Genomic DNA, 25,873 nt, shown 5'->3' with positions numbered 1-25,873 from the left:
AATCTGAAACGTTCTGACAGAGCAGGCAGAATCATTAAGAAGGTCTTCTACCAAGAGCCCAGTCTCCGAAGCCCCAGGCAGTATGTTTTAAATGAAAACATCACAGTCAGAGTAAAGACTTTGAATAGGCAGCCACACGCCCTTCCACTTAGTCTCCTGTCTGTGTTTTTCACATAGATGGAGTTATTATAGTCAAGGACTTCTGCCATCATTGCCCACATGACAAAAGAAGGAAGACTTTCTAATTCCCCCAGCCCACCCCATTTCACCCATTCTCACCCCAGCTCACATAACCCCTAATGCCAGAGGGAACTTTCCTACCCAGGAGCTGGTTTTCTCCCAGCTGCTGCACGTGAGCGGCGTGGCTTCAGGGCCAGCGAGCCGAGTGCTCGGAGCACAGCTGCGGCCCCCGTGGCCGTGGGATTGACGGGGACTGTGCGGTTTGGTGGTCAAAAGAGAAAGGTCATCTGTCAGCGCTGTGGACCTCTGTCCGGGAGCCGATCAGCCACGTGGAAGAGCCACTTCTCCAGGCCCCAGGGCTGCTCTAAGGAGCCAGGAAGGCTCCTTACTCACTGGGCTGCCTTGAGGTTCGTGGCTACCAAAGGCTTTAACGTTTTCTCCAGTACAGCTCCTGCAAAGCTTGATTTATTCAAGATTAATCAGAATCTTGTATTCTTTTGAGTAATTTTCTTTGTAAAAATGAAGGATTTTTTTAAGTACTGCTTTTTGATGTAAGGACTGTTGGGAATGTCAGCCTTGTTCTTTTGTCCTCCCCCAAGTAAGCTGTGAGAGGCATTTGTTAGGTCCTGCTTCCTGAGAAATGATGTGCTGCTCTTCTTGGTGGGGCTATGGATTGGGGAAGGGAAGGCAGGTCAGAGGTGGAGGGACCTGCAGCTGCTCTGCTGGAGCCTCTGCCTCATCTCACTGGACTCTTTAAAAAATTTTAAAATGGATGGGAAACAGTCATGTCACTGGATACTTATTTAGAAATAAAAATGATGCTGCTGAATCAGAGCCACTTTCTGTGTTTGTGTTCCGTGGCTTTGCACACGGCATGGGTCACACCCCCCTAGATGCGGCTCTGTCAATGCCTGTCCGGCTCTCCCGGCCAGAAGCCTGGCAGAACGCAGTGGTTAGTGGGCAGAACGTGGGCTTTGGGGCCCATTTCCTACCTCTGTCCCTGTTGGGCTGCACCCCGCAGGCCCACAAGCCTTGTAGTTGCCCAGCCTTGAGACAGAAGAAAGCCCAGAGACAGTGACAGACATCAACAGTTTGTTGGACAGAAGGTCTTAGAGAAAGGGTCCTGGAGCGACACCCCACCCACCGCATGCAGCAGCCGGTGGACAGGACACAGCAGTGGTCTTCACTACGCCAGGGAGGGGGAGGCTGCCGTTTATAGGGGGGGATTGATGTCAGGTGGGCTCAGTTACCAGGAGCGAATTGAGCCCTACAGTTAAGAGGCTTGGATAGTCATGTGAGGGAAGCAGGGGATGTGTGGAGAGCAAGAGAACAGCCATCTTGAATAGCCTAAGCATACAGTCCCTCAGTGAGGAGGACATGAGGCCAAGCAGGAGGGCTCAGCTTGGGCCAGACTCCAGCCTGCAGCCATGGCTGCTTCCTCATGAATGCGAGGGACTCGTTCTCCCTGGGGCTCACTGGGCCAGCCACCCTCCTGCCCCCTGGGGTTGCAGACCCGCCCCTGGTGGGCCTTTGACTGAAACCAGGCTCTGAACCCGCACGGAGTTGAAAGGTGGTGGTGATATCTGTGGAAAGTCTTGAGGTTTGGTTTGTTTATACCCTCTCATGCTTCCAAAAGGCATCCCACACTGCTCATGGAAACAGGTGCAAACAAGCAATCCATGTGATATAAACGAAACCAGGCAGGAGAACCTGTCCTGACCCCAGGCACAAGCCTTCTGGCAGGAAGGCCAGAACTGGAGCTGTTAGTTCCTCTCAACCCTGCAACGTGTCCCCACCTGCTACCCCCTCCCCAGGCCAAAAGGAGGAAGGGTGGCGGGAGAATAAATCACATCCTGGACCCTTCCTGTAACTGGACTGCCAACCGCACGCCCAGACCAATGCCTGCCAGCGTCACGCAAGGAACCGGGTCGGGGAGCAGGGCCTGGGGGAGGCACACGTGGCCCTCAGCTCCCTTCCCCCTGTGACAGAGACCTGGGTTCAGAGAAGGATTTCTCCACACTAATGAAACCACGCAAGTGTGATGACAGGTGGCACTGGAGTGACAGGGCCTCTGGCAAATATAAAGCAGAATCTTCCCAGGCCACCGATGGCTGCAGGGGAGGCTGGGAAATGGAGCTTTGCTAGCAGAGTGTCAGCCTGGACAAGGTGGAGCCCTGATAGCACAGGTTAGCAGAGCCTAAGTGGGACCGACCGCAGAGGGAGCTGGGTATTTTCATTTGCATTTCAACCTTCTCAGCATCTAGAGAAAGTACTCAGGGTGAAGGGGAGTGAATCAGGGAGGAAGTATTTTCCTTAGAGGCCAGAAAGCTGCAGGGGAGGGTCACACACAAAGTTGAGGGCCCCATGATCTCCACTCAACCCCCAGCCATTTCTGGTCATTCCACTCCCCTGGCCTGAGAAAGGTGAGGAGTGGGCCTCTGACCTGGTTCCAGCAGGAGAGTGAAGCAGCGTCTTAGGGAATTTCCAGGGCTGTTTCCTCACAGTCACTCAAAGAAGGGAAGCACCCTCTTCCCATCGCCTGGCCTTTGCCTCTCATTATGTGAGGATGCAGTGCTCAGACCTGCTGCAGCAATTCTGAGACAAAGGAAGGCCCTGAGTTCTTGATACTGTCAGACCAGTGAATTAACCAATCCTGGAACTGACCTCCAGTCGGAGCTCATGGGAGACAGTACGTGTTCTCGCTGTTGATGCTCTTCGGGTTGGGTTTTATGTTACAACAAAAATAACCGTAACTGATAGAACTTCATGAAGTCAGACAAGCAGATTCTCAAACAACATATATAGCATCAGCCTCCGAAAATTAAATTAATGATGTGTGTGTATATAAGAAAAAATCTGGAAGGACAGGTGCGAAGTTTAAGAGAAATTTGGTCCTGAGTGGAAGGATAATGGGTAAATTTTAAGATCTTGTCTGTATATATTTTCTGTTTCTTTCACGAAAAACTTTTATTCAGTAATAAGGAACACACAGCGTGTTATCTTCACTTTTCAAAACGTGATTACAAATGAAACCAGAACTAGAGAACCAATGAATTGAATAAAGAGATCTGATGCTATTTCAAGAGCGCTAGGGATGCTACAAATGAATTTATGTACAAAACAGAAATAGACTCACAGCCACAGAATACAAACTTATGGTTACCAAAGGGAAGGGGGGAGGGATACGTTATGAGTTTGGGATTAAAATATACACACTACTATATATAAAACAGATAACCGACAAAAACCTACTGTACAGCACAGGGAACTATACTCAATATCTTCTAATAACCTATAATGGAAAAGAATCTAAAGTATATATATGTACAACTGAATCACTTTGCTGTACACCTGAAACTAACACACATTATAAATCAACTTTATTTCAGTAAAAAATTTTAAAAATAAAAAATAAATTTAAAAAAAGACTTTTAAAAAGTGAGGGGAAAAAAGAGCATTGGGCAAACAGGAAGTCTCACCATGCTGTGGTGAGAGTCTAAATTGATAGAATCACTTTGAAGCACCTGGCAGTGCCTAGTAAAGTTAAAGACACCTGGGACTCTTCAACCCAGCCAGTCCTCTCCTCAGTTTAAGCCCTAGAGAGTGAGGAGGGGCAAACTACGGCCTGAGAGCCAAGTTCCAGCCTGCCTCCTGTTCTGTACCACCAGAGAGCTGAGCCTGTTCTTAATGTGTTTGAATGGTCAGAAAAAAATTTCAAAGCAATATTTCATGACGTGAAAATTATATGAAATTCAAAGTTCAATGTCCATAGATAAAGCTTTTAATTTTTTAATACAAAATTCATGAAAGTTTGTTTTCTTTGTTCTATAAGTACCTTCTATATATATATATATATATATATATATATATATGTACACACACACATATATTTATTTACAGAATATATACATAAATATATATATATATGTTTACAGAAAAAGTCTGCCCAGCCTGCCTTAGGGAAATTCTTCCATACTCATGCATACTCAGGAGACGCCTACAAGAATATCTACAATAGCAAATTACTGGGAACGAGCTAGTCATTTCCCACTAGCAGAATGGATAAACAGTGTGCAGTAATGTAAGGGATACTGTACAGCAGTAAGAATGGATGGATGGATGGATGGATGGATGGATGAAACTACAACACATCAACATGGATAAATCTCAAAACGTTGAGGGGAGAAAGAAAGCTGCAGATGAATAAGTATAAGTACATACAAAACCAGACAAAATGATGCTGTGAAACAGTGGTGCTTAGGGATGCGGCCAAGTGTAGCTGAGTGTGAAGAAAGGCTGGAGAAGTCAGCCCCAGGATCCAGGGCTCCTCTGGGGTGGGGGAAGGAAGGTGAGGATCCGCATTTGAACTGTATGACGCCCACCCCGGCTTCATCTGTACCCCTGCTGTTTCATTTCCTAATGGCACCATGGGCAACCAGGAGTTAATCTTATGTGCGAACTTGCAAAGGCTTCCCATGCTCTCTGAGCCTTAGTCCTCCCCGCTCTGTGGTGAGTAACTGAGACCCTCTCCGAGTGTTGTCCCAGGTGACTCCCTCCTACCAGAATCAGGTCTAGCTGTGGCAACAAAATCAAAACCAGTAGTGGCTTCCCTGGACCCTTCGAGAACCAGGACTCTCAGTGTGGGAATAAAAAAGAAATGAGGTTGAGCAAAAAGCCTATGGTCCTGAATTTTAATTTAAAGTATAAGTATGAGCTGATGATGTGTTTTGTGTTTTTAGAGATATAAACCTGTTCCTAGCTCTGCTCACTGAAAAGACCTAGAAATAGTTACCAACCCAGTGGCAGTGAGCACCTTTAGCTCTTCGACTGTGGTCTCCAAGTGTCACTTCACAGTAAAAGGACCCAGGGCTCTTTGGAGAAACGTTTGATTCCAGGACTTGGGCAGGAAATGTACAAGATGAACCTGGAGCCCCTTGTACATACCAAACAATGAGGAAGAAATTAAAGGTTTCAGGGTCAGGTCAGGACTCAGGAGCCAGCTTGAAGCGGTTTCTACTGAACAAAGACAGGAATTTGAGCATCAATAACAATAATAATGTAATGGATTGAAATACTTAAAATATACTGAAATCAATGAGTTCATAATAATATACTTTTAAAAATCAGTCACTGTTGAAAAAAAAAAAAAAATCAGTCACTGTTGGACTTCCTAGGTGGCACAGTGGGTAAGAATCTGCCTGCCAATGCAGGAGCCATGGGTTCGATCCCTGCCCCAGGAAGATACCACACGCCACGGAGCAACTAAGCCCGTGCGCCACAACTATTAAGCCTGTGCTCTAGAGCCCGTGAACCACAGCTATTGAGCTCATGTGCCACAACTACAGAAGCCCATGCACCTAGAGCCCGTGCTCTACAACAAGAGAGGCCACCGCAATGAGAAGCCTGCGCACCACAACGAAGAGTAGCCCCCACTCGCTGCAACTAGAGAAAGCCCGTGTACAACAATGAAGACCCCACAGCCAATAAAATTAATTAATTAATTTTAAAAAATCAGTCACTGTTGAGGGGTTCTAAGCCATCAACTCATTATTCTAAGTAAAAATAAAGGGAAAGAAATAAGCATCTATCGCGCTCCCCCCCCCCTTTTTGGGGGGCCATGTGGCATGCAGGTCTTAGTTCCCTGACCAGGGATCGAACCAGTGCCCCCTGCAGTGGAAGTGTGGAGTCTTAACCACTGGACTGCCAGAGAAGTCCCTATCTGCTTTTCTTAAACTATATCACTGGTAGTCAAATAGTAGATGAGGAAAGTTTCTTTGTCTTTAACTTTTTAAAAAAAATCATAGATTTATAGGAAGTTGCAAAAATAGTACAGAAAGGTCCCATGTACTCTGTACCCAGTTTTTTCCAGGGGTAACATCTTGCACAACTATAAAGCAATATCACAACAAAGAAACTAACACTGGTACAATCCATAGACCTTGTTCAGATTACACCAGTTTTACATGCTCTAGTGTGTGTGTGTGGGTGTGTGGGTGGGGGTGTGTGTGTGTGTGTGTGTGTGTGTGTGTTTAGTTCTATGCAGTTCTGTCCCAGGTATAGAGTTACACCACCACAGAAAAGTTTCTTTTTATAGAATTATTCTAGTTGCCAAACAAGGAAGACTAGAAGCGGAATATCTCCATTTTGCAGGCTCCGATTAAATAATGGATCTAAGCACTAACAGCCCTTAACAGCTATTAATATCCCAAAGGGAGAGAACCCGACATCATGTGCCTCCTGATGAAAGAAGACAACATCTATGAAGTATTCTTACAACAGCAACAAAAATCAAACCCACATCTGAGCAAGCCTCAAAAGTCAACTACCATGTGATACAGCACATTAATGGGATGAAGCACAAAGACCACATGATCATCTCAATGAATGCTTAAAAAGCATTTGACAAAATTCAACACACTTTCATGATAAAAACACTCAACAAAGTAGGACTAGAAGGAAACCACCTCTACACAATAAAAGCCACATATGAAAACACATATGCCACAGCTAACTTCATACTCAGTGATGAAAGACAAAGTTTTCCTTTTAGAAGAGGCCAGGATGCCCACTCTTGCCTCTTCTATTAAACATAGTACTGGTATTCTTAGCCAGAGCAATTAGGCAAAAACAAACAAACAAACAGCATCCAAATTGAAAAGAAAGAAGTAAAATTATATCTGTTTTCAGATGACATGATCTTATATGTAGAAAACCCTAAAGATTACACAGGCACGCATACGCGCATGCACACACACACGTTAGACCTAATAAATGAATTCAGCCAAGTTGCAGGATACAAAATTAACACACAAAATCAGTCGCATTTCTATACATGAATACTGAACAATCTTAAGTGGAAATTACAAAAACAATTCCACTTAAAATAGCAACCAAAAGAATAAAATATTTATGAGTAAACTTAACCAAAGAGGTGAAGGACTTGTACACCAAAAACTACAAAACATTGCTGAAAGAAATTAAAGAAGGGACTTCCCTGGTGGCGCAGTGGTCAAGAATCTACCTGCTAATGCAGGGGACATGGGTTCGATCCCTGCTCAGGGAAGATTCCACATACCACGGAACAACTAAGCTTGTGCACCACAACTACTGACCCCATGCTCTAGAGCCCGTGAGCCACAACTACTGAAGCCCGAGTGCCTAGAGCCCATGCTCTGCAACAAGAGAAGCCACAGCCACCACACTGAGAAGCCCACACACTGCAATTAATAGTATCCCCCCACTCGCCACAACTAGAGAAAGCCCATGTGCAGCAACAAAGACCCAACTCGGCCACAAAAAAAAAAAAAAAAAAAAAAAAATTCCCTCTGGCACATTAGCACAGAGCGGGGATAAATCCTAAAATTTATATGGGATCTCAAGGGACCCTGAATAGCCAGAACAATCTTGAAAAAGAACAATGTTGGAGGCCTCACACTTCCCGATTTCAAAAACACATTACGTACAAGGTGACAGTAATCAAAATAGTGTGGTACTGGCATAAAGATAGACATATAGCCCAATGGAACAGAATAGAAAGGCCAGGAACAAACCCTCACGTATGTGGTCAAAAGATCTTCAACAAGGATGCCAAGACCACTCAATGGGAAAAGGACAGCCTCCACAACTGATACTGGGAAAACTGGATACCCAAATGCAAAAGAATGAAGTTAGACCCTTACCTTACACCATACACAAAACTGAAAATGGATTAAAGGTCCAAATGTAAAATCTAAAACTAAAAAACTCCTAGAAGAAAACAGAGAGAGGTTTCATGACAACAATTTCTTGGATATAACACCGAAAGCAAAAGTAGAAAGGGGGAGCACAGCAAACTTTAAAACTTCTGCACATTCAAGGGATGCCCCTTCTCTGCCACTCAGGCAGCCTCACCCACACCCCCCGGGTCCCTCCCCACTGTGAAAGTCCTCGAGCCAGTTTCCCATCCCTTCACCTGCCTCAGCCTCATTTGGGGGCTCCCCGAAGTCAGTGAGTTGAAGGCTGTCCCTGGGATTCCTAACTGGCAGATCCTCCAGGCACAGGGATTTCTCAGTAACAAAGTTCCCTCCTATGACTGAATTTCAGTTTCTCTTTCCTTCCTGGCACAGGTCAGGGCTCACCTGGTTCTGTGACTGGCCCCACCCACTCATGACTTTGCAGTCAAAGTGGAGATTCCTTTTTCCATTTGCCTTTTCAATTTATACACATCAGCTGGCATTGCCCACAGAGGCTGGCTAAAAGCAGGGCCATGGGGCCAGACAAGCAGTTGGGATTTAGCCATGGCTTCAGCTTGGGTCCTGGTGTTGGTGACCATGATGCTGGACTTGGCCAGAGCAGACCCTGTCCCCATGTCCAAGCCCACCACAACCAGGAAGGGCTGCCACATGGGCCAGTTCCAATCTCTGTCGCCACGGGAGCTGGAGGGCTTCAAGAAAGCCAAGGATGCCTTGGAAGAGTCGCTCTCGCTGAAGAACTGGAGCTGCAGCTCTCGCCTCTTCCCCAGGACCCGGGACCTGAGGCAGCTGCAGGTGTGGGAGCGCCCTGTGGCCTTGGAGGCGGAGCTAGACCTGATGCTGCAGGTCCTGGGGGCTGTGGCTGACTCATCCCCAGGGGTGTTCCTGGACCAGCTGCTGCACACGCTGCGCCACATCCACTCCAAGCTTCAGGCTTGCATCCCGACTCGGCCCACGGCAGGATCCCAGTCCCGGGGCCACCTCCACCACTGGCTGCGCCGGCTCCAGGAGGCCACAAAGAAGGAGTCCCAAGGCTGCCTCGAGGCCTCTGTCACGTTCAACCTCTTCCGCCTCCTCATAAGGGACCTGAGAATTGTTGCCAGTGGAGACCTGCCTGTCTGAAAACCTGGACCCAGCCCCACCTCATCTGGGACCCCTACCTTATTTATACACTAAGTCCCAACCCTGCCTTAAGTTATTTCCTCTCATCCCTTATTTATGAAGCTGCAGAAGAAATGTTTATTTTTCTACTTTTGTACAATATGTTTACGTAAACAGTAAGGAACTGGACAAAAAGAAGAGCCAACTGCCAGTCTTCAGGAGGCTGAGAGAACAGAGGAGCACAATAAACAACAGAAGGGGCTGCACTTAGCAAACTTTAGACTCTGACAAACTCTAAGGGACAAACGATATGGTTTCTTCAACAAATACATTTCACGGGAAAAAAGAGAGAGAAAGGGTCCTTCTACAGGGACAGCCTTTAGGATAAATGTGGCTTAAAGATCTATCCATTGCAATAATGTGAGACCTTATGTGGGCCCCAAGGCAAACACACTGTGAGTATGCATGTATAAGACAACTGGACCTGGGAACAGTGACTGGATATTTGTTACGATTAAAGGAACTGTTATAAAAAATTTAGATGTGATCATGGTATTGTTTTAAAAGTCCTTGTCTTTTAGGTACATGTACTGAAATGCTCACAAATGAAATAGATGTCTAGAATTTGCTTCAAAGGAATTTAGGAGTGGGGGAAGTGGATGGACACGTACAGAAAAAAAATCAGGTTCACCAGAAGTTGTTAACCGTTGAACTACTGAAACCTGGGTTCAATGTACATGAGGCATCATTACAGTAGGCTCGTTTCTTTTGTAAATAAAAAGTTTTCTAAAATGAGCAAATGGAAAAAATGTGGTTTAAGCAAGACAGAAGTTTATTTCTCGAATATGAAACTCTGAAGGTAGGTGGGGCAGGCCAGGTACCATGGTGGCTTCCTAAGCATCAGGGACCAGGCCCCTTCAGCTACTAACCGTGCCCCCCTCCCCCCCCCCCACCCCCCTCGCTTGGCCTTCACCTCAGAGTCTCACATGGCTGCTCCATTCCAGCCAGCACAGCTAGGATGGGAAGGACAAGCTTCTTTCTTTAAAGGACATGTCTTAGGGCTTCCTAGGTGGCACAGTGGTTAAGAATCCGCCTGCCAATGCAGGGGACAGAGGTTCGATCCCTGCTCCAGGAAGATCCCACATGCCGCGGAGCAACTAAGCCCGTGCACCACAACTACTGAGCCTGCACTTTAGAGCCCATGAGCCACAACTATTGAGCTCATGTGCTGCGGCTACTGACGCCCACGCGCCTAGAGCCCCTGCTCCGCAACAAGGGAAGCCACGGCAATGAGGAGCCCGCGCACCACAACAAAGAGTAGCCCCCACTCACCGCAACTAGAGAAAGCCCGCGTGCAGTAACGAAGACCCAACACAGACAATAAAAATAAATAAAATAAAATTAAAAAAAAAAAAAATAAAGGACATGTCTTAGAAGCCACACATAGCACTTTTCCATCCTAGGGAACAGACATAACCATATGACCATGCCCGGCTGCAGGAGAGGCTGGGAAAGGCAGTCTTTATTCTGGATAGCCAGATGTCTAAAACCCAAAGCTTCTATTACCAAGGGAGAAGGGGTGAGCAGAGATCAGGGTTCAATTGTCAGTGTCTGCCACAGCTCTTATCCCTCTGAACTTGGTAATCATGCGTGTGGCGTACCACAAATTGGTGCTCACAGCTGGCAGCAAGGCTAATGTTAATGTTGTACAGCTGGTGGGCCTGATGTTTAAATATGCTTGTCATTTACATATACAAATTAAGCAATCTTCTGAGAGTCTCTGCTCCACTTTAGATACAGGAGCAAGTGTCTGGCTTCCTTTGCTCTCCCAGGCTGGGTGTTCACCTCTAGGAAGCTGCTGTTCCTGGTAGCCAGGATGGCAGTGCCATTTCTTATGCTGTCGCTAAAATCAAACCCAGCACCTGGGCCTTGGTCTGGTCCAAGGCCTGCATATTTGTTCAGCCAGTGAGTGAGATGGAGAAAACTGTTCAGCCTCTTCCCTAACAGCTACAGCCTCGTGGGGGCCAACCCCACAGAGTGGTCAGCATGGTGGCACAGACACCCCACCAGTGCATAAAGACAGGATGTCCCAAACCACAGCTGCTCTTATACCACCCTTAAGACTTTTTTTTAAAAACAAACTTATTGGACTTCCTAGGTGGTGCAGTGGTTAAGAATCTGCCTGCCAATGCAGGGGACATAGGTTCGATCCCTGCTCCAGGAAGATCCCACAGACCACAAGGCAATTAAACCTGTGCGTGACAAAAAAAATAAATTTATTTGTTTAATTTATTCGCTGCGTTGGGTCTTCGTTGCTGCACACAGGCTTCCTCTAGTTGCTGCAAGTAGCCACTACTCTTCATTGTGTACGTGGGCTCCTCATTGTAGTGGCTCCTCTTGTTGCGGAGCACGGGCTCTGGGCGCGTGGGCTTCAATAATTGCGGCACTATGTGGCTCATGGGCTCTAGAACGCAGGCTCAATAGTTGTGACGCACGGGCTTAGTTGCTCCGTGGCATGTGAAATCTTCCCAGAGCAAGGCTCGAACCCGTGTCCCCTGCATTGGCAGGCAGATTCTTAACCACTACGCCACCTAGGAAGTCCCCAAAGGCTTTTGCCATATATTTTGCTTTTAAGTCAACTTTCATTATTTATTTATTATTTATTTATATTGAAGTATAGTTGATTTACAATGTTATATTAGTTTCAGGAAACTTCATTTTTAAAAACACCTTAGGGCTTCCCTGGTGGCGCAGTGGTTAAGAATCCACCTGCCAATGCAGGGGACACGGGTTTGAGCCCTGGTCCAGGAAGATCCCACATGCCGCAGAGCAACTAAGCCTGTGTGCCACAACTACTGAACCTACACTGTGGAGCCCATAAGCCACAACTACTGAGCCCACGCACCACAACGACTGAAGCCTGCATGCCTAGAGCCCCTGCTCCACAACAAAGAGAAGCCACCACAATGAGAAACCTGCGTACCGTGACGAAGAGTAGCCCCACTTGCCACAACTAGAGGAAGCCCGAGCACGGCAATGAAGATCCAAGGCAGCCAAAAAATCAATAAATAAACAAATAAGTAAATTTAAAGAATAAAAAATATTGAAACACCTTAAACTGATTTTTCAAGTACTCCCCTATCATTGGAAAAGTAGCATGACCTGCCCTAAATAGAAGGGAACTGAAAACCTAAGATTCTGCCAAAGCTTCTGAGCCTGACGCCTGCTTTCTCTGTTAGAGACAAGCTTGCATTACACTGACCAGGATCCTCCTTGAGGTATTTTTTTTTATAAATTTATTTATTTATTTATTGGCTGTGTTGGGTCTTTGTTGCTGTGCACAGGCTTTCTCTAGTTGCGGCAAGTGGGGACTACTCTTCATTGTGGTGCGCGGGCTCCTCACTGCCGTGGCTTCTCTTGTTGTGGAGCACAGGCTTCAGTAGTTGTGGTACACGGGCTCAACAGTTGTGGCTCACGGGCTCTAGAGAGCAGGCTCAATAGTTGTGGCGCATAGGCTTAGTTGCTCCGAGGCATGTGGGATCTCTCTGGAGCAGGGCTCAAACCCGTGTCCCCTGCACTGGCAGGCGGATTCTTAACCACTGTGCCACCTAGGAAGTCCCTCCTTGAGGCATTTAAATGGATCGAAAAAATTTTTAACAGGATTAATTTCTTTCACAACATCCTTCAATGTTATTTAACTCCTGTCAGTCACCACCAACAATCATTTCTCCTGGAGTCTGCAGTCCCACTCCTGGGAAACATGGTGGAACCCTGAACACTCTGGTTTCCCTATCTGTAAGACAGGGATCAGAACCAGATTTATGTTATCTTCTAGGAGGACTGAGACTGTTATATGAAATCATGAATGTAAAGTCTCAGTGTATAAAATGCCTGGCTCACAGGATAAGCACGTAAATACTGGCTGTTAATATTTGTCAGTTCCATGGAGGAGAAAATGTGAGTCCTGTCACTAAAGAACAAAATATGGCTAGAAAAAAAATAAACCAACAACAAAAACCCACCAAAAAACCCAAGCAACCCAAACTTCAAAGCAGCAGGGAGGGACATAGAACCCCAAGCACTTCATTTAACAATGGAAGACACTTTATTATTTTTTTAAATCAACTCTCAACATTTCAACTCTTGGTGGAAATCAAATGCAAAACATCTGCATTTTTAAATTAGCATATATTTATCTCAGTCACAGCAACCTCATACAATAAGGTACACACCAAGGAGCATGGTGATAGCATTTCCTATTCCAGTCCACGAACACAGTATTTCCGTGATGATACACACACGGGACTTTCTCTTCCAGGACAAGTTAGTTATTCCTGCTTTTGTCTGCTGTGTAAGTTACGTGGCATCACGGTTGGTTAAAAGTTTGTGTAGTGCTAGAGCAGTCTGGAAATGGAAAACCAGAAAACTCAGGAGTAGGATAGGCATTGACACTTCTGAAATGTGAAAAGGAAGAACATCAAAGATGAATGCCTCAGAATGGATGGGCCTCAGTAATAGTGTTGGTTGAAATTCAGCTTTATATACACATTGAATATCTACATGTGATCTACTAGATATATAGAAAAAAGAGCCATAGAAGATTTTGAAAACCTTAAAATCTCTCAACTGAGTTGGAACATCAGCAAATTCACAGTGGCCTCAGAATTCAGCTAGATTTAAATCTGCTCAAGAGCTGAATACCTCCTTCTATCAGAAAATCCACTGCATGTAAATCCCTATGACATTCTGTACATCACAAACACTTATGGCTAAAATATATTGTTAGTTCACACAGAAGCAGTTTTATTTTCAAATTCTTGCCCCACTCCTGCTCTGCACCCCAAAAGGGTCAGTAATTCACATGAGGAGTTTAAAGGGGCTTCGGATTTGGAAGCGCTGAGGCTCGGCTAAGAGTCTCAGGAGACGTGTCTGATGGGCGCACGCCGACTCCTGCCCACTTTTAGTGCAAAAAAGGTTGCAAATGTCAGAGGAGTTCTGGAAACAGGTGAAGAGAAGAGGACTGAGATGGAGGGGTGGTGGGAATCCCAAACGATTTTCCTTCTGAATTGAGACTCAAGAAGTTTGCAGTGCGAGGTTCCCGCTCAGCAAGCAGCACAGACCAGGCTGGAGATCCACAGGGCGAGGTTCCTGAATCGTCACTAGGTTGTCACAGTCTGCAGGCGCATAGACCGCTCGGCCTGGACTAACCCCCTAAGTGCGCACTGGAGGTAGGTGTTAGAGATTTATTGAAGGGAAGACAGTGGCTCTCCACCAACTCAGGGGACGTGTCTCTGTTCCTCCTCTGCCCCTGCCATCTCCACTCTACCCTCGGGCTGTGGCGCGTGGAGGATACAAGTGGAGGATACAAGTGGAAGGGCGTGAGCCCCTCCCCTGGAAGACTAAAGAACCTGGGGCATTTTTATAAATAGCTACATCATTAATGTTTTAACCACTTTGAAACACACAGCAAGTTGAATATTTATTTAAAAATAAATCTCAAAAATATCTATTTACAGTAAAGTAAGAGAAGGATGTGCAAACAACAGAAAGGAGGGAAAAGTCAGTCCCACTGTGGAAGGTCCACACTTCAGAGCACGAGAGCAAAGTTCACAAACCCCATGGCTGAACTGAGCTGTGGAGGCAACAGGATGACATTCAGCAAATCCTGGATTCCGGTCACTTTCAACAGGTAGAGAGGCGGGGAAGTTGGGCGGGAGGTGCCGGTGGAGATCCTCATGTTTGGGAAGGGGTGGTAGAGGGATGAGCCAGTAGATGAGGCCCGGTGTGGCAGGAGGGCTCATTTCACAAGCCAACAGGCCTCTAGCTCTCCGCTCCAGGTGGGCATTTGGAGGGGACCTGGAGGGCCCTTCCCAGTCCAAGTTGGCTCTGCCATGGGAGTGGTCAGCGTGGCAAGAGTCCCAGAGATGGAAATCCTCTTTAAGAAACAAAAACAAAAAAAAAGGAATAGGGAGTGGAGAGATTAGCAAAAATGAATCTGAACGGAAGTGCCACCCTCTCTCTTGCCAGGCGACAAAGCAGCCATCAGTTGAAATATCTGAGTCAATAAGGGAACTCCCACATGGTGCAGCCGGTCCCACGATCAATACATTAACATTTCTTCCCCGTGAATCCAGAAAGGTCAGTGGTGTAGCCCTTGTAGCAGGGAGGTGAAAGCTCGAGTCTATCTGTACACGAGATGGGAGAACTGGGTGGACTTGTAGTTCAGCTGGTTGTTGGGCATGAACTTGTGCAGCTCACTCTTTTTGCAGCAGGGATCATAATGGTAGGCGCTGAGGCAGGCGTCACAGGAGACTTTTGAACACTGGGTGCAGGTGTTGGTGGCCCCTGGGCGGTTACAGAAGCCACAGCGGGAGGTGGCTGTGGGGGAGGGCTTGGATTTTGAGTGGAGATGCGGCGGCCGGTCCAGGCCCTGAGTCTGGCCTACATACTTCTCCCGCAGAGATGACCCGTGGGCCAGGCTGTCGTGGGCAGAGGCCTTGCTGGGGAAGCCGCTGGGCTTGGAGGCTGGGGAGCAGGCGAGCAGGCTGTCGCAGCGGGGGCAGAGGGAGGCGCTGCAGGACAGACCGCAGTTTTGGCACTTGGAGAGGGCGGACTCTTTGGCAGGGGGCGAGCGCTTGTGGTAGACGGGGTGGGCGTCGTTTCTGACCACCCAGACATCTGGCCGCAGGGCGTCCTGCCTCCGGTACGCGGCCCTGGGCTCCGAGTCTGTGTACAGATCCACATCATCCTGAGCGGAGAAGTACGGGCCACGCAGCAAGCCAAGGCCATTGCTGGGGGAGGCAGACTGCATACTGTCCGGGCTGCCGTGGGGGGAGCTGGACATGGTCAGGAGTGAGGGTGACGGGCGGATGATCTCGTCCTTGAGGTCGTCTCCCAAGTCTGCTGCCGCAGGCTCCTTCCGCAGACTCAAAGAGGCCTTTAGGGGCGGCTTCCGGCTCTCCCAGTAGCTGTCATAGGTGTCCACCGACCTCGAGGGCTTGGTCACGCGGGGCTTGTAGTAGTCCTTGGCTGCCCGCTCGCTGGCCGACTTCTGGAGCACCACGCGGGCCATGGAGGCTGCCAGGTGCTCCCGGCCCTCGGCCCGCCGCCGAAGGGCGTCCGAGCAGCCGCACACGTCCTCTGCGCTGCCCTTGCGCTCGCTCACCACGTCCAGCTCAGAGTAGCCCTTGTCCTTGACTTGGGAGTGGATTTCCAGCATCTGCTCACACTCCACCTTGGCCAGAAAGAGTTCAAAGGAGACCATCTTCACCTGGAGGGTCTCTACTAGCTCTTTGAGCTTGTAGGCAGTCCCCAACTCGGGCACATAGCCCATGTAATTCAGGATGGCTCGGATGTCCTCTTCCAGTAACGTGGACTTAACGTAATAAACAAAGGGCCCCGTGTAGGTCTAGGGGAAGGAAGTGGGTAGAAAAAGAGAGGCGGGTTTTTGTCTCTGAGACGTACAATGGAGACTGCATCAGGGTGCATCCCGTCAAGTCTGGACTGGAGCGCGTGGCGGGGGGGGGGGGGGGGGGTCTCCGCAGCAGCGTCTCACTGCGGAAGGCAGGGGCTGATGCTTCCCAACAGCTCAGCGCACAAGCCTGAGGGAAGTGACACGCGCTGCATTCTTCAGTGTGAGGAACAAGCTTTCTACATGGGGCACAGCGGCTCTGCTCCTTGAAGAGGAGCAGGGCAAACACAGGTGAAGAAAGGGGACTGGATTCGAGGCAAGACACCCAGGAGCAATGAGAATATTCCTTTCTGGCATTTCTACCAAGGTGTGAAGAATATGTTAGACTTGCCTGACTTAGAAACTCCCCTGAGCCATCACCGCCTTTGGAATGATTCAGAACCTCTGTCTCCAATTCATCCTCCTCCCTCCTGTTTTTCTCAGCTTGCGTGGACACCTGCAGCAGCCTCCTAGTGCCTCCCCAGCCAACTCTTGCCCCCCTACAGTCTACAGCAACCAGGATTCTTTTCCAACGTAAACCTGACCCCAGCACTGCCTGCTTCCCAGCCCCCTTAGAATAAATCGCAGCCCTCTGCCCTGGGCTCCGAGGCCCTTCACAGCCACATGCTGCCCACCTTTCCAACCTCACAGTTGCAGATGTGAGAAGCCAGGGCTGGGGAACCACTTAAGAGATAACACCAGGCAGAGGGGCCAGGTGGGCAGCCATGGGGGCAGTTCCCGTCGTTATCTCAAAGGCAGTGGGGAACCCGAAGGGCCCACGGGCAGAGGAAGGATGTGATTAAACTGGCAGAAACCCTCTCCAGATGGACTGGAAGGGGCGAGACGGGAGACCGGTATGGAGGCCCGACCCCGGACCTTACCTTGATGCTTCTGAATTCCTTCTTCCACGGGTAGAGGAAGAGGTTGATGCCCACCGTCTCGAGCACGCTGAAGGCGCAGTGCAGAGCCCGCAGACTGGAGGAGCTCAGCGAGCGCAAGGAGCTCTCCACCACCTCATAGAAACGGATCAGCCGGAATCGATAAAGCGGATCCACCTTGTGCAGGCTGAGTAGGGTCGAGGCTGTAACCCGCAGGGACTCATCACTGCCAGGCTGCTGCTTGCTGGGGGTGGTGTCCACTTTGCCCTCATGGAACTGCACGTACTTCCAAAATAAGTCATCCTTATATTTTGCATCCATTGAACTGTGCTTCTCCATCCAGTCTGATCCAGGGACGGGGGCTACCTTATCTCCTCCATGGCTTCTGAGTTAGAGGCAGGGACATTGCTAAAAGCAGTGACATGTCGCCTGCCTGGACCAGCAGAGTGCTCTGGAAGGGGAAGAACAAGAAACACATCATTCCTCAAAATGGTCCACATCCCAGCTTGTGGCTGCTGAGGCCAAACAAAAAACAGAGCTGGCCGGAGCTACCCCAGCACCACCAGCCCAGGGCCCTTTCTGCTCATTCAATACATTTACTGAATAGGTGCACTGTGTTGTAGGGGAAACAAGACAGATAAGGTCTTTAACTTTGCTGAGCTCACAAATGAAAAAATAGGATTAGGGGCACCGAACCTGGTTTCATGGGGATGGGGGAGTGTTAAAAAGCCCCTGAGAAAGTGATGGTTAGACCCAAAGGATGAGGCTTCGGCAGGGAGGAAGGCCCTGAGCTAACACCATCAGTGTGTACATGTGCCAGGTGCTTACGTGGACTAACTCACCCTGTCTTCTTAAACGACTCCAGGAGGTAGGTGCTACTGTTCTCCCCATTTTACAAATGTGAAAACGGAGACACAGACACATTAAGAAACTTGCCCAAAGTTACAGGACTATTAAGAAGCAGAGCTGAGACTGAAGCAGGCTGGCTCCCAAGTCCAGCCCCTTAACCACCACACCCGGCTTTCCTGAGGCCGGAAGGAGCTTGGCATGTGAACACAAAGAAAGCTAGTGTGGCTGAAGCAGGGAGAGGAGGGGAGTCACAGGAGATGAAGCTGCCCGCATAAGTGGGATCCAGATCCCTGAGGTCTCAAAGAATTGTACATTTTATTAAAAGAGCCACGTGAAGCCCCCGAAGAGTTCACAGCAAGGGGGAGAGGGACACGACTGTATCTGCAATTTTAAAAAAAGACCACTTTAGGGACTTCCTAGGTAGTGCAGTGGTTAAGAATCTGCCTGCCAATGCAGGGGACACGGGTTGGATCCCTGCTCCGGGAAGACCCCACATGCCATGGAGCAACTAAGCCCACGTGCCACAACTACTAAGCCTGTGCTCTAGACCCCGCGAGCCACAGCTATTGAGCCTGCGTGCCTCAACGACTGAAGCCCACACGCCTAGAGCCCATTCTCCACAACAAGAGAAGCCACCCCAATGACAAGCCCACACACCACAATGTAGAGTAGCCCCCGCTTGCCACAACTGGAGAAAGCCAGTGTGCAGCAATGAAGACCCAACGTAGCAAATAAGAAAAAAAAAAAAGACCACTTTGGCAGCTGACTCCTGGAGAGTGCCTTGGTTTTCTGTTTGTGTTTTGGGGCCATGCTGCAGCACATATAGCATGTGGGATCTTAGTTCCCTGACCAGGGATCAAACCCGTGCCCCCTGCAGTGGAAGTGTGCAGTTCTAACCACTGGACCACCAGAGAAGTCCATATCTGTCTTTGTTTTTTATGGTTCACTGGCGGGAGAGGATAGAACACTGTGAGCTGGGACACACAAGATTTACAACTCTTGCTGTCTCCTTGGCCACATGTTAGTAGAATGTGTACAGACCTATCGATACTCTTAGTGCTATGATGCTGGGAGCAAATCTGGATTCATCGAGGGATCCTGCCAGGCCAGGGGAGGCAACACAGCACTGGGGTTACACACAGACTGCAAAGCTGGACCTCCTGGGTGTAAACCCTGGATCTGCTTTTCTAGGTTACTTGGGCAAACTATACTCCACCTGGGCCTCAGTTTTCTCAACTGAAAATGGGGGTTAATAATAGTTTTTATAGTCCAGAGTTGGTGGAAGGATTATATGCCATCAGTATAGAAAGCGCTTCAGAATGCCAGCCCAAAGTAAGCCCTTGATACACACAAGTGGACATTCCTGGTGTCTGAAGGTACTGTACCCTTCAAGCATCCTCAAGGAGGTAAGATCAGAGTAAGGCAAGTATCTCAGACTAGGGGGTGGATATGCATTTTCACGCTCGCCTGTCCTGCCTTTCCTGACCACAAGCTCATGGGTGCAAGGACTGTGACCAAATGACTCCATAGGGGTCACAGTGCCAGGGCAGGGTACGTGTGTCATAAATACCTGCTGTCTGAGTGGGGGGTTGGGGGGTGGCCCTCCTGGCTGTGGGAAATGGTGAGGGACCAAAAAGAAGCTGCAGTGGGATGGGCGAGACTTGTGGAGTCCTTTAGCAGATCTGAGCTCAGCTCAGAAGTTCTTAGGTGGCCAACAAACACATGAAAAGATGCTCAACATCACTAATCATCAGAGAAATGCAAGTCAAAGCCACAATGAGGTATCACCTCACACCAATCAGAATGGCCATCATCACAAAATCTGGAAACAACAAATGTTGGAGAGGGTGTGGAGAAAAGGGAACTCTCCTGCACTGTTGGGATTGTAAGTTGGTACAGCCACTATGGAAAACAGTTTGGAGGTTCCTTAAAAAACTACAAATAGAACTACCATAAGATCCAGTAATCCCACTACTGGGCATATACCCAAAGAAAACCATAATCCCAAAAGAAACATGTACCATAATGTTTATTGCAGCACTATTTACAATAGCCAGGACATGGAAGCAACCTAAATGCCCATCAACAAATGAATGGATAAAGAAGATGTGGCATATATATACAATGGAAAATTACTCAGCTATAAAAAGGGATGAGATGAAAAAAAAAAAGAAAAAAAAAAAAAAAGGGATGAGATGGAGCTATATGTTATGAGGTGGATAGACCTAGAGTCTGTCATACAGAGTGAAGTAAGTCAGAAAGAGAAAGACAAATATTGTATGCTAACTCACATATATGGAATCTAAAAATGGTACTGATGAACTCAGTGACAAGAATAAGGACGCAGATGCAGAGAATGGACTGGAGAACTTGAGGTTTGGGAGGGGGCGGGGGGTGAAGGGGAAGCTGAGACGAAGCGAGAGAGTAGCACAGACATATATATACTACCAACTGTTAAATAGATAGCCAGTGGGAAGTTGTTATATAACAAAGGGTGTTCAACTCGAGGATGGAAGATGCCTTAGAGGACTGGGAGGGTGAGGATGGGGGGGACTTGAGGGAGGGTGGTGGGGGAGTCGAGGGAGGGAGGGAATACGGGGATATGTGTATAAAAACAGATGATTGAACTTGGTGTACCCCCCCCCAAAAATAATAAATAAATAAATAAATAAATAAAGAAGTTCTTAGGGCCTGTGAGCCTGGCAACTATCAGGAAGCCAATAAAATCACCCATGTCTCAATAAGCCACTCCTCTGGCTTCTCCACAGTTTTGGTGAGACACCCAGGGGTCTTAACCGTAGGTTGAGGGGTAAGACATGCAGGAGAATTAGGGACACAGAGAGGCCACCTTCTCCCACCCACTGCCCTGCCAAGGAAGCCCAAGGCTTCAGGAACAAAAAGAATAGGCCTGAAGAGCAAACAAATCCCCTTGGGATCAAATTCTACCTCCTGACCAAGGTCTCTGTGATCCTCAGAGCAGTCTTTCCCTTCCCTCTAAGGGAAGGACCCTTCTGTCCACTCCTTAAACAGATCAAGCCCATTTCTACCTCAGGATCTTTGTACATGTGTTCCTTCTGCATCTTCTACCTTTGATTCCTCCCGTCGCTGGCTCACTCTCATCATTCAGGCCTCAGCTCAAACGTCATCCCTCCGAGGCTCTCCCTGACAGCCCCAGCTCAGTAAATCCCATTTGCCCTGGCCCTTGTTATTACATTTTCCTGGGGTAATCACCATTTGAAACTGTCAACTTTATTCGTTTACTAGCTTCCTCTCTTTGTCTCCCCCCAATACTCAGTAAGCTCCACAAAGGCAAGGACAGTGTCTGTTTTGTTCACCATCATGCCTAGCACGGCACCTGGCACATAGTAGGTGTTTGATAAAACAGGCAAAACAAATAATGCAAAACATGTAAGCATGCATGATGCTTTAGTTTCTCATTTAGCTCTCCCCAGAATTCTGGGAGACCAGTGGGAACGAGAAGAAACCGAGGCTCCATGACGTGACCTGCTGTATATAGCTCAGGGTTAGGAAAAGGTGGGTCCCAGATTCCAAGCCTGACCTCATGACTTGAAACCTGTGTCCCTCCCACCACCCCATGATTCCTGAGCTCAGCAAGTATGCAGCGCCTACCTTGTGCCAGGCCCTAGCCTGGGGGCAGTGGGTAGGGGACAGTAGGGCACAGCAGTTGAGAAGATACAGCTCTGCCCTGAATTCTGGTTGAAAGGGCTTATGCCGAGTATCAAAGTATGTATGTTCTCTTAAAAAAAATAAAACTGCATTGCAAACTGAGAGAAGACATCACTGTCCTTGCTAAAAAAAAAAACAAACAAAACAAACAAACAAAAAAAACCTATATGCATTTACTAGTTTTTATTTATCCAAAAGAAGCTTCCATCCAGCCTCTGGCCCCAGGGACTGTTTTTAAGTACATGTGAGAACAATTTAAACAGAGGGTCATCAAGCCTCCTAAACACTGCTGTGATTTTTCTCCAAAGAAGTCAGCCTTGAGCCAATAGAGACTGATTTTTTTTTTTTTTTTAACAAAGTCAGCTACCCTCAAGATCAGCGTCTGCTGCTCTGTAATCACACCACAGTCCACACCCTTGTTTGTGGCTGGCAAATAAACAAGGAAAAGGGATCCAAATAGCCCAGATGGTATTCAAAGTCCTAAAGTCAAGGATAGAAGAATCTTGAACGTAAGAAGAATCTTGAACCAACCTAGATAGGTGAGGAAACAGGTGACAGAAAATGAAAGCTAAAAGATAACTAAGGAAAGGAGAGAAAGAAACTAACAATTATTGAGGCCCTACTATGTGCTAAGCTTTGGGCTTGCCACTACAACTGCATCGCCCAGTTTAATCCTCACAATTCTATGAGGAAGCAAACCAAGGCTCAGTCACTAAACAACCGGCCCAACAGAGCTTGAAAGGGTCAGGGCTGGAATTTGAACTTGGGTTGGCAGGCCCTGCAGCCTGTGCTTTTTCTCATTTATCTCGCTCATTTGTTGTTATCATTAGCACCATTCATCAAGGGATTAGTACATAAGGGCCCTCTGCTAAGCGCTAAATGAAAATCAACTAAATCCACACAACAACCCCAAGGTTAAAAAAGAAAAAAACTGAGGCTCAGAGGGGCCAAGTCGCTTGCCCTAAGTCACAAGGCTAGGAAGAATTGGCTCTGAGATCTGAATCTAGGTCTGATGTCAAAACCCTGACTCAAGCTCTGAGCTGCGCTGCTTTTCGGCAGAGTTGTCCTGCTGCTGGACAGCTCTTCTTGAAAGGGCTCGGCTAACTCAGAACGTCCTATGGCAGGGCCAGCAGAGTTGAGTTCTAAAAATTCCTGTAGTAGCAAGATTCACATCTTCTCACACAGAAAGGGACTGGAAGAGCCACAAATCTATTTATGACGTAAGCTCAAGGGCCAAGAGGAGAGGCTGACCAAGAGACCGGCCAGTGGTAAAGTAGCTGACATCATCCCTCCTGAATTCATTTCTGAGAATACAGGCTGCATTGTAGCTGGTCATAGCTGGTTTCTCTTCTGAGCATAGAGCAAGCAATTTATTCCTAGCACTCTGCAAGAACAACAAAAAACATGCTCTCTGCAAAAACAGCGTGGTTACAGGAGACCAAGGCAGCGCAATGACAGAAGCCGTTAATTTCTCCAAGCAACCCAAGGATTGGAACGCCAAGACGTGCCAGTCTGGCAGAAAAAAAAAAAAAGGCACCGTGAACATCCCTAACAGAATCAGGTGGGTGCTCAGAGCCAAGAGGCCTGGTCAGCACGTCCTGCACCCACAATCTGGGCCCCCCTTGAAAAGCAAAGCAATGTAGAGAGAAAGATTGCTGTCAGGAAGGTGGTGGCTTTTTAATTATTATTTTTTAAACACCGCAAAGGAAAGCTGTATTTGTTTAAAACCTCACTAAGTGGAATTGAAAGGATTCTGGATAGCAAGGCATGAGCTTGGCTTTACCTCAGCTGGCCCATTCAAGCAGAAACATTCCCTAAGCAGCATTTGAAGGCGCCCCCTCCCTGCACAGGCAGAAGCTATTTTGGTCCCGGCATCGCCCCAGTCCACAGGTTTACAGATCCCTGGTCTAGCTTCAGGCAGCTCAGAGTTCCCTTGGCCTCCAAAAAGCAACAAGGGGAGGGCAGATCAACCCCCTCCACCTCCGCACTCCATTCCTTTGCACTCGGAGCCCGAGGCCCCGAGACACATCCTAGGCAACCTTCCACTAGCTGTGAAACGCCAGAGGGTCCCCACACCCCCACCCAATTCCAGAGAAATTCAGAGAGAAGGCTTCCAAACCTCTGAAAATAACCTCAGCCATGCTGAAATTGGGCTTCCCCTGTGGCAGCTGCCACTGGCAGAGGGGCTCTTAAGCAAGGAGGTTCCCCTCCCCGCAGGGACAGAGGCTGGTGACTGCTATTCCCAGCCTGATAATTCCTACAGCCTCTGAGCACCACATCACTTGTGAAAAACACCCTAGTCCCAAACTCAGGCCCTCCCTACGGGTCTGTGAATGACTTAACAGCAGCTATCATTTATTGGACACCTGCGGTATGCCTGAGACTGTGCTTCACATGCATCTCACTTCATCCCCACCATGGCACTAACAGGCAGATTCACTCCCCATTTAACTAATCAGGCAACTGAGGCTCAGAGATGAAGTGACTTGTCCAAGGTCACACAGTGAGTACAAACTCCGGTCTGCCGCCAGAGCCTGGGCTGGGACCACCGCGAGGTAACTGCTTCACGGTGGAATCGGGGTGTCCTCCTGCCGTGTTAGTCGCTGAAGAGGGGGTGTTCCTCCCGAGCTGCCCTGAGCCACCCATAGCCAGTCCCAGGCGTCTGCGAGGCAGCCCTTGAGGGAGTGGGGATCCTGAGGACTAAATGGGCCCCCAGAGCGCCGAAAAGGTGGGCCCGCCCGTCGCCCCTGCCGGCCGCGAAGGGACTCCGCTCCCGGGCCGGCCGAGCCCCGCCGAACCGGGCGCCCCCTCCGCCCGGGAAAGCCCCAGAGGCCTTTTCCGCCTTCGGCCGCCCCGCACTCACCCCAGCACTGCCGCCGAGGACGCTCCGGCCGAGGGGAGCAATAAGGAGCCGCGGCCGCCGCCGGAGCCGGGCCCGGCTGGGCTCTCGCCGCTCCGGCCGGCTGCAGGGACCCAGACCAGTACCCCGGAGCCGCGGCGACCCGGAAACACTCGACCAGGAAGTGACGTATATCGGAGGCGGGTCCAAAGGGAGGCCGGGCCGCGGCTGCGCGCTGAGCTAGGGAGAGGCCGATGCTCGCCGGCGGTGGAGGAAGAAGCGGGAGGTAGAAAAGTGAGCAGGCAGGCCCCAGAATCCCGCTTTGGGGCTTAAAGGTCGGCTGCCGCGGCTGGGGCTAAGACCCGGAAATAAACGGGCCGGAAGTGACGCACGCCCTCGGTCCCAGGATGGCGGCTGGCCGGGTTGTCATGGGAACCGGTCTGGAGTGGGGAGATGGTAGCTCGGAGCTGCGATCTCAGATTGAGCGACCCACGGCCTCCACTTCCCGGTCTTGCCCCTCGTCGAGATGATCTGCGAGCTGAGCTCCCGACCGCGCCTGACCAGAAGCTGACAGTTCAGTCCCTCTCTCCCATTTTACAGGCGGAAATACCGAGGCTTAAAAAGGGCAAGTGAGGTGCCCAGTATCGCGCGAATCCAGCCTTGAGAGAACTGTTGATGTTACAGGCTGTATTTAAGAGCGAGGGTTCCAGCTTTGCCTTTGCCACTTACTAGCTGCATGACCCTGGGCTAGTTATTTAACTTCTCTGAGCCTCAGCTTTTTCACCCGTAAAATGCAATAATAATATATCGCCTCCTGGGATTCATGTGAGAATCAAGTGAGTATGGAAACCGCTTATTACAGTAGTTGGCTTATGGTAACAATCTAAATACACTTTGTTTTTAAAGTCTGGTTAAGTTGGGAACTCCCTGGCCATCCAGTGGTTTAGGACTCAGCGCTTTCACTGCGGAGGGCCCGGGTTCAATCCCCGGTGGGGGAACTGAGATCCCTCAAGCTCTGCGGCACCGCCAAAAATAAATAAATAATAAGTAAATAAAATAAAATCTGATTAAGTCAAAGGAAATGTCTCTCAGCCCTCAACTTCCCTGAATGGAAACCAGCCTTGGGGAAGGCCAAACCAAATATTGCCTCCTTGCTTTG

General features: G+C 48.7%; 2 protein-coding genes across 2 annotated transcripts; one reads left to right on the top strand and one right to left on the bottom strand.

Moving 5' to 3' along the window:
* Nucleotides 1-8,456: 8,456 nt before the first annotated feature.
* Nucleotides 8,457-9,032, top strand: LOC130833797 (interferon lambda-1-like). The gene has a single exon (XM_057703833.1). The coding sequence runs from the start codon at nucleotides 8,457-8,459 to the stop codon at nucleotides 9,030-9,032; it is 576 nt and encodes a 191-aa protein (XP_057559816.1).
* A 4,110-nt stretch (nucleotides 9,033-13,142) lies between these two features.
* SPATA2 (spermatogenesis associated 2) lies at nucleotides 13,143-24,876 on the bottom strand. The gene is made up of 3 exons (XM_057703832.1): nucleotides 24,739-24,876; nucleotides 17,343-17,790; nucleotides 13,143-16,419 (listed from the first exon to the last, which is right to left on the bottom strand). The coding sequence occupies exons 2-3, from the start codon at nucleotides 17,676-17,678 to the stop codon at nucleotides 15,193-15,195; spliced, it is 1,563 nt and encodes a 520-aa protein (XP_057559815.1). The 5' UTR covers nucleotides 17,679-17,790; nucleotides 24,739-24,876; the 3' UTR covers nucleotides 13,143-15,192.
* Nucleotides 24,877-25,873: the final 997 nt, after the last annotated feature.

The sequence above is a fragment of the Hippopotamus amphibius genome, chromosome 12 (genome assembly GCF_030028045.1).
Source record: "Hippopotamus amphibius kiboko isolate mHipAmp2 chromosome 12, mHipAmp2.hap2, whole genome shotgun sequence".
Lineage (NCBI taxonomy): Eukaryota > Metazoa > Chordata > Mammalia > Artiodactyla > Hippopotamidae > Hippopotamus > Hippopotamus amphibius.
This window is presented reverse-complemented; position numbering and strand designations above follow the sequence as displayed.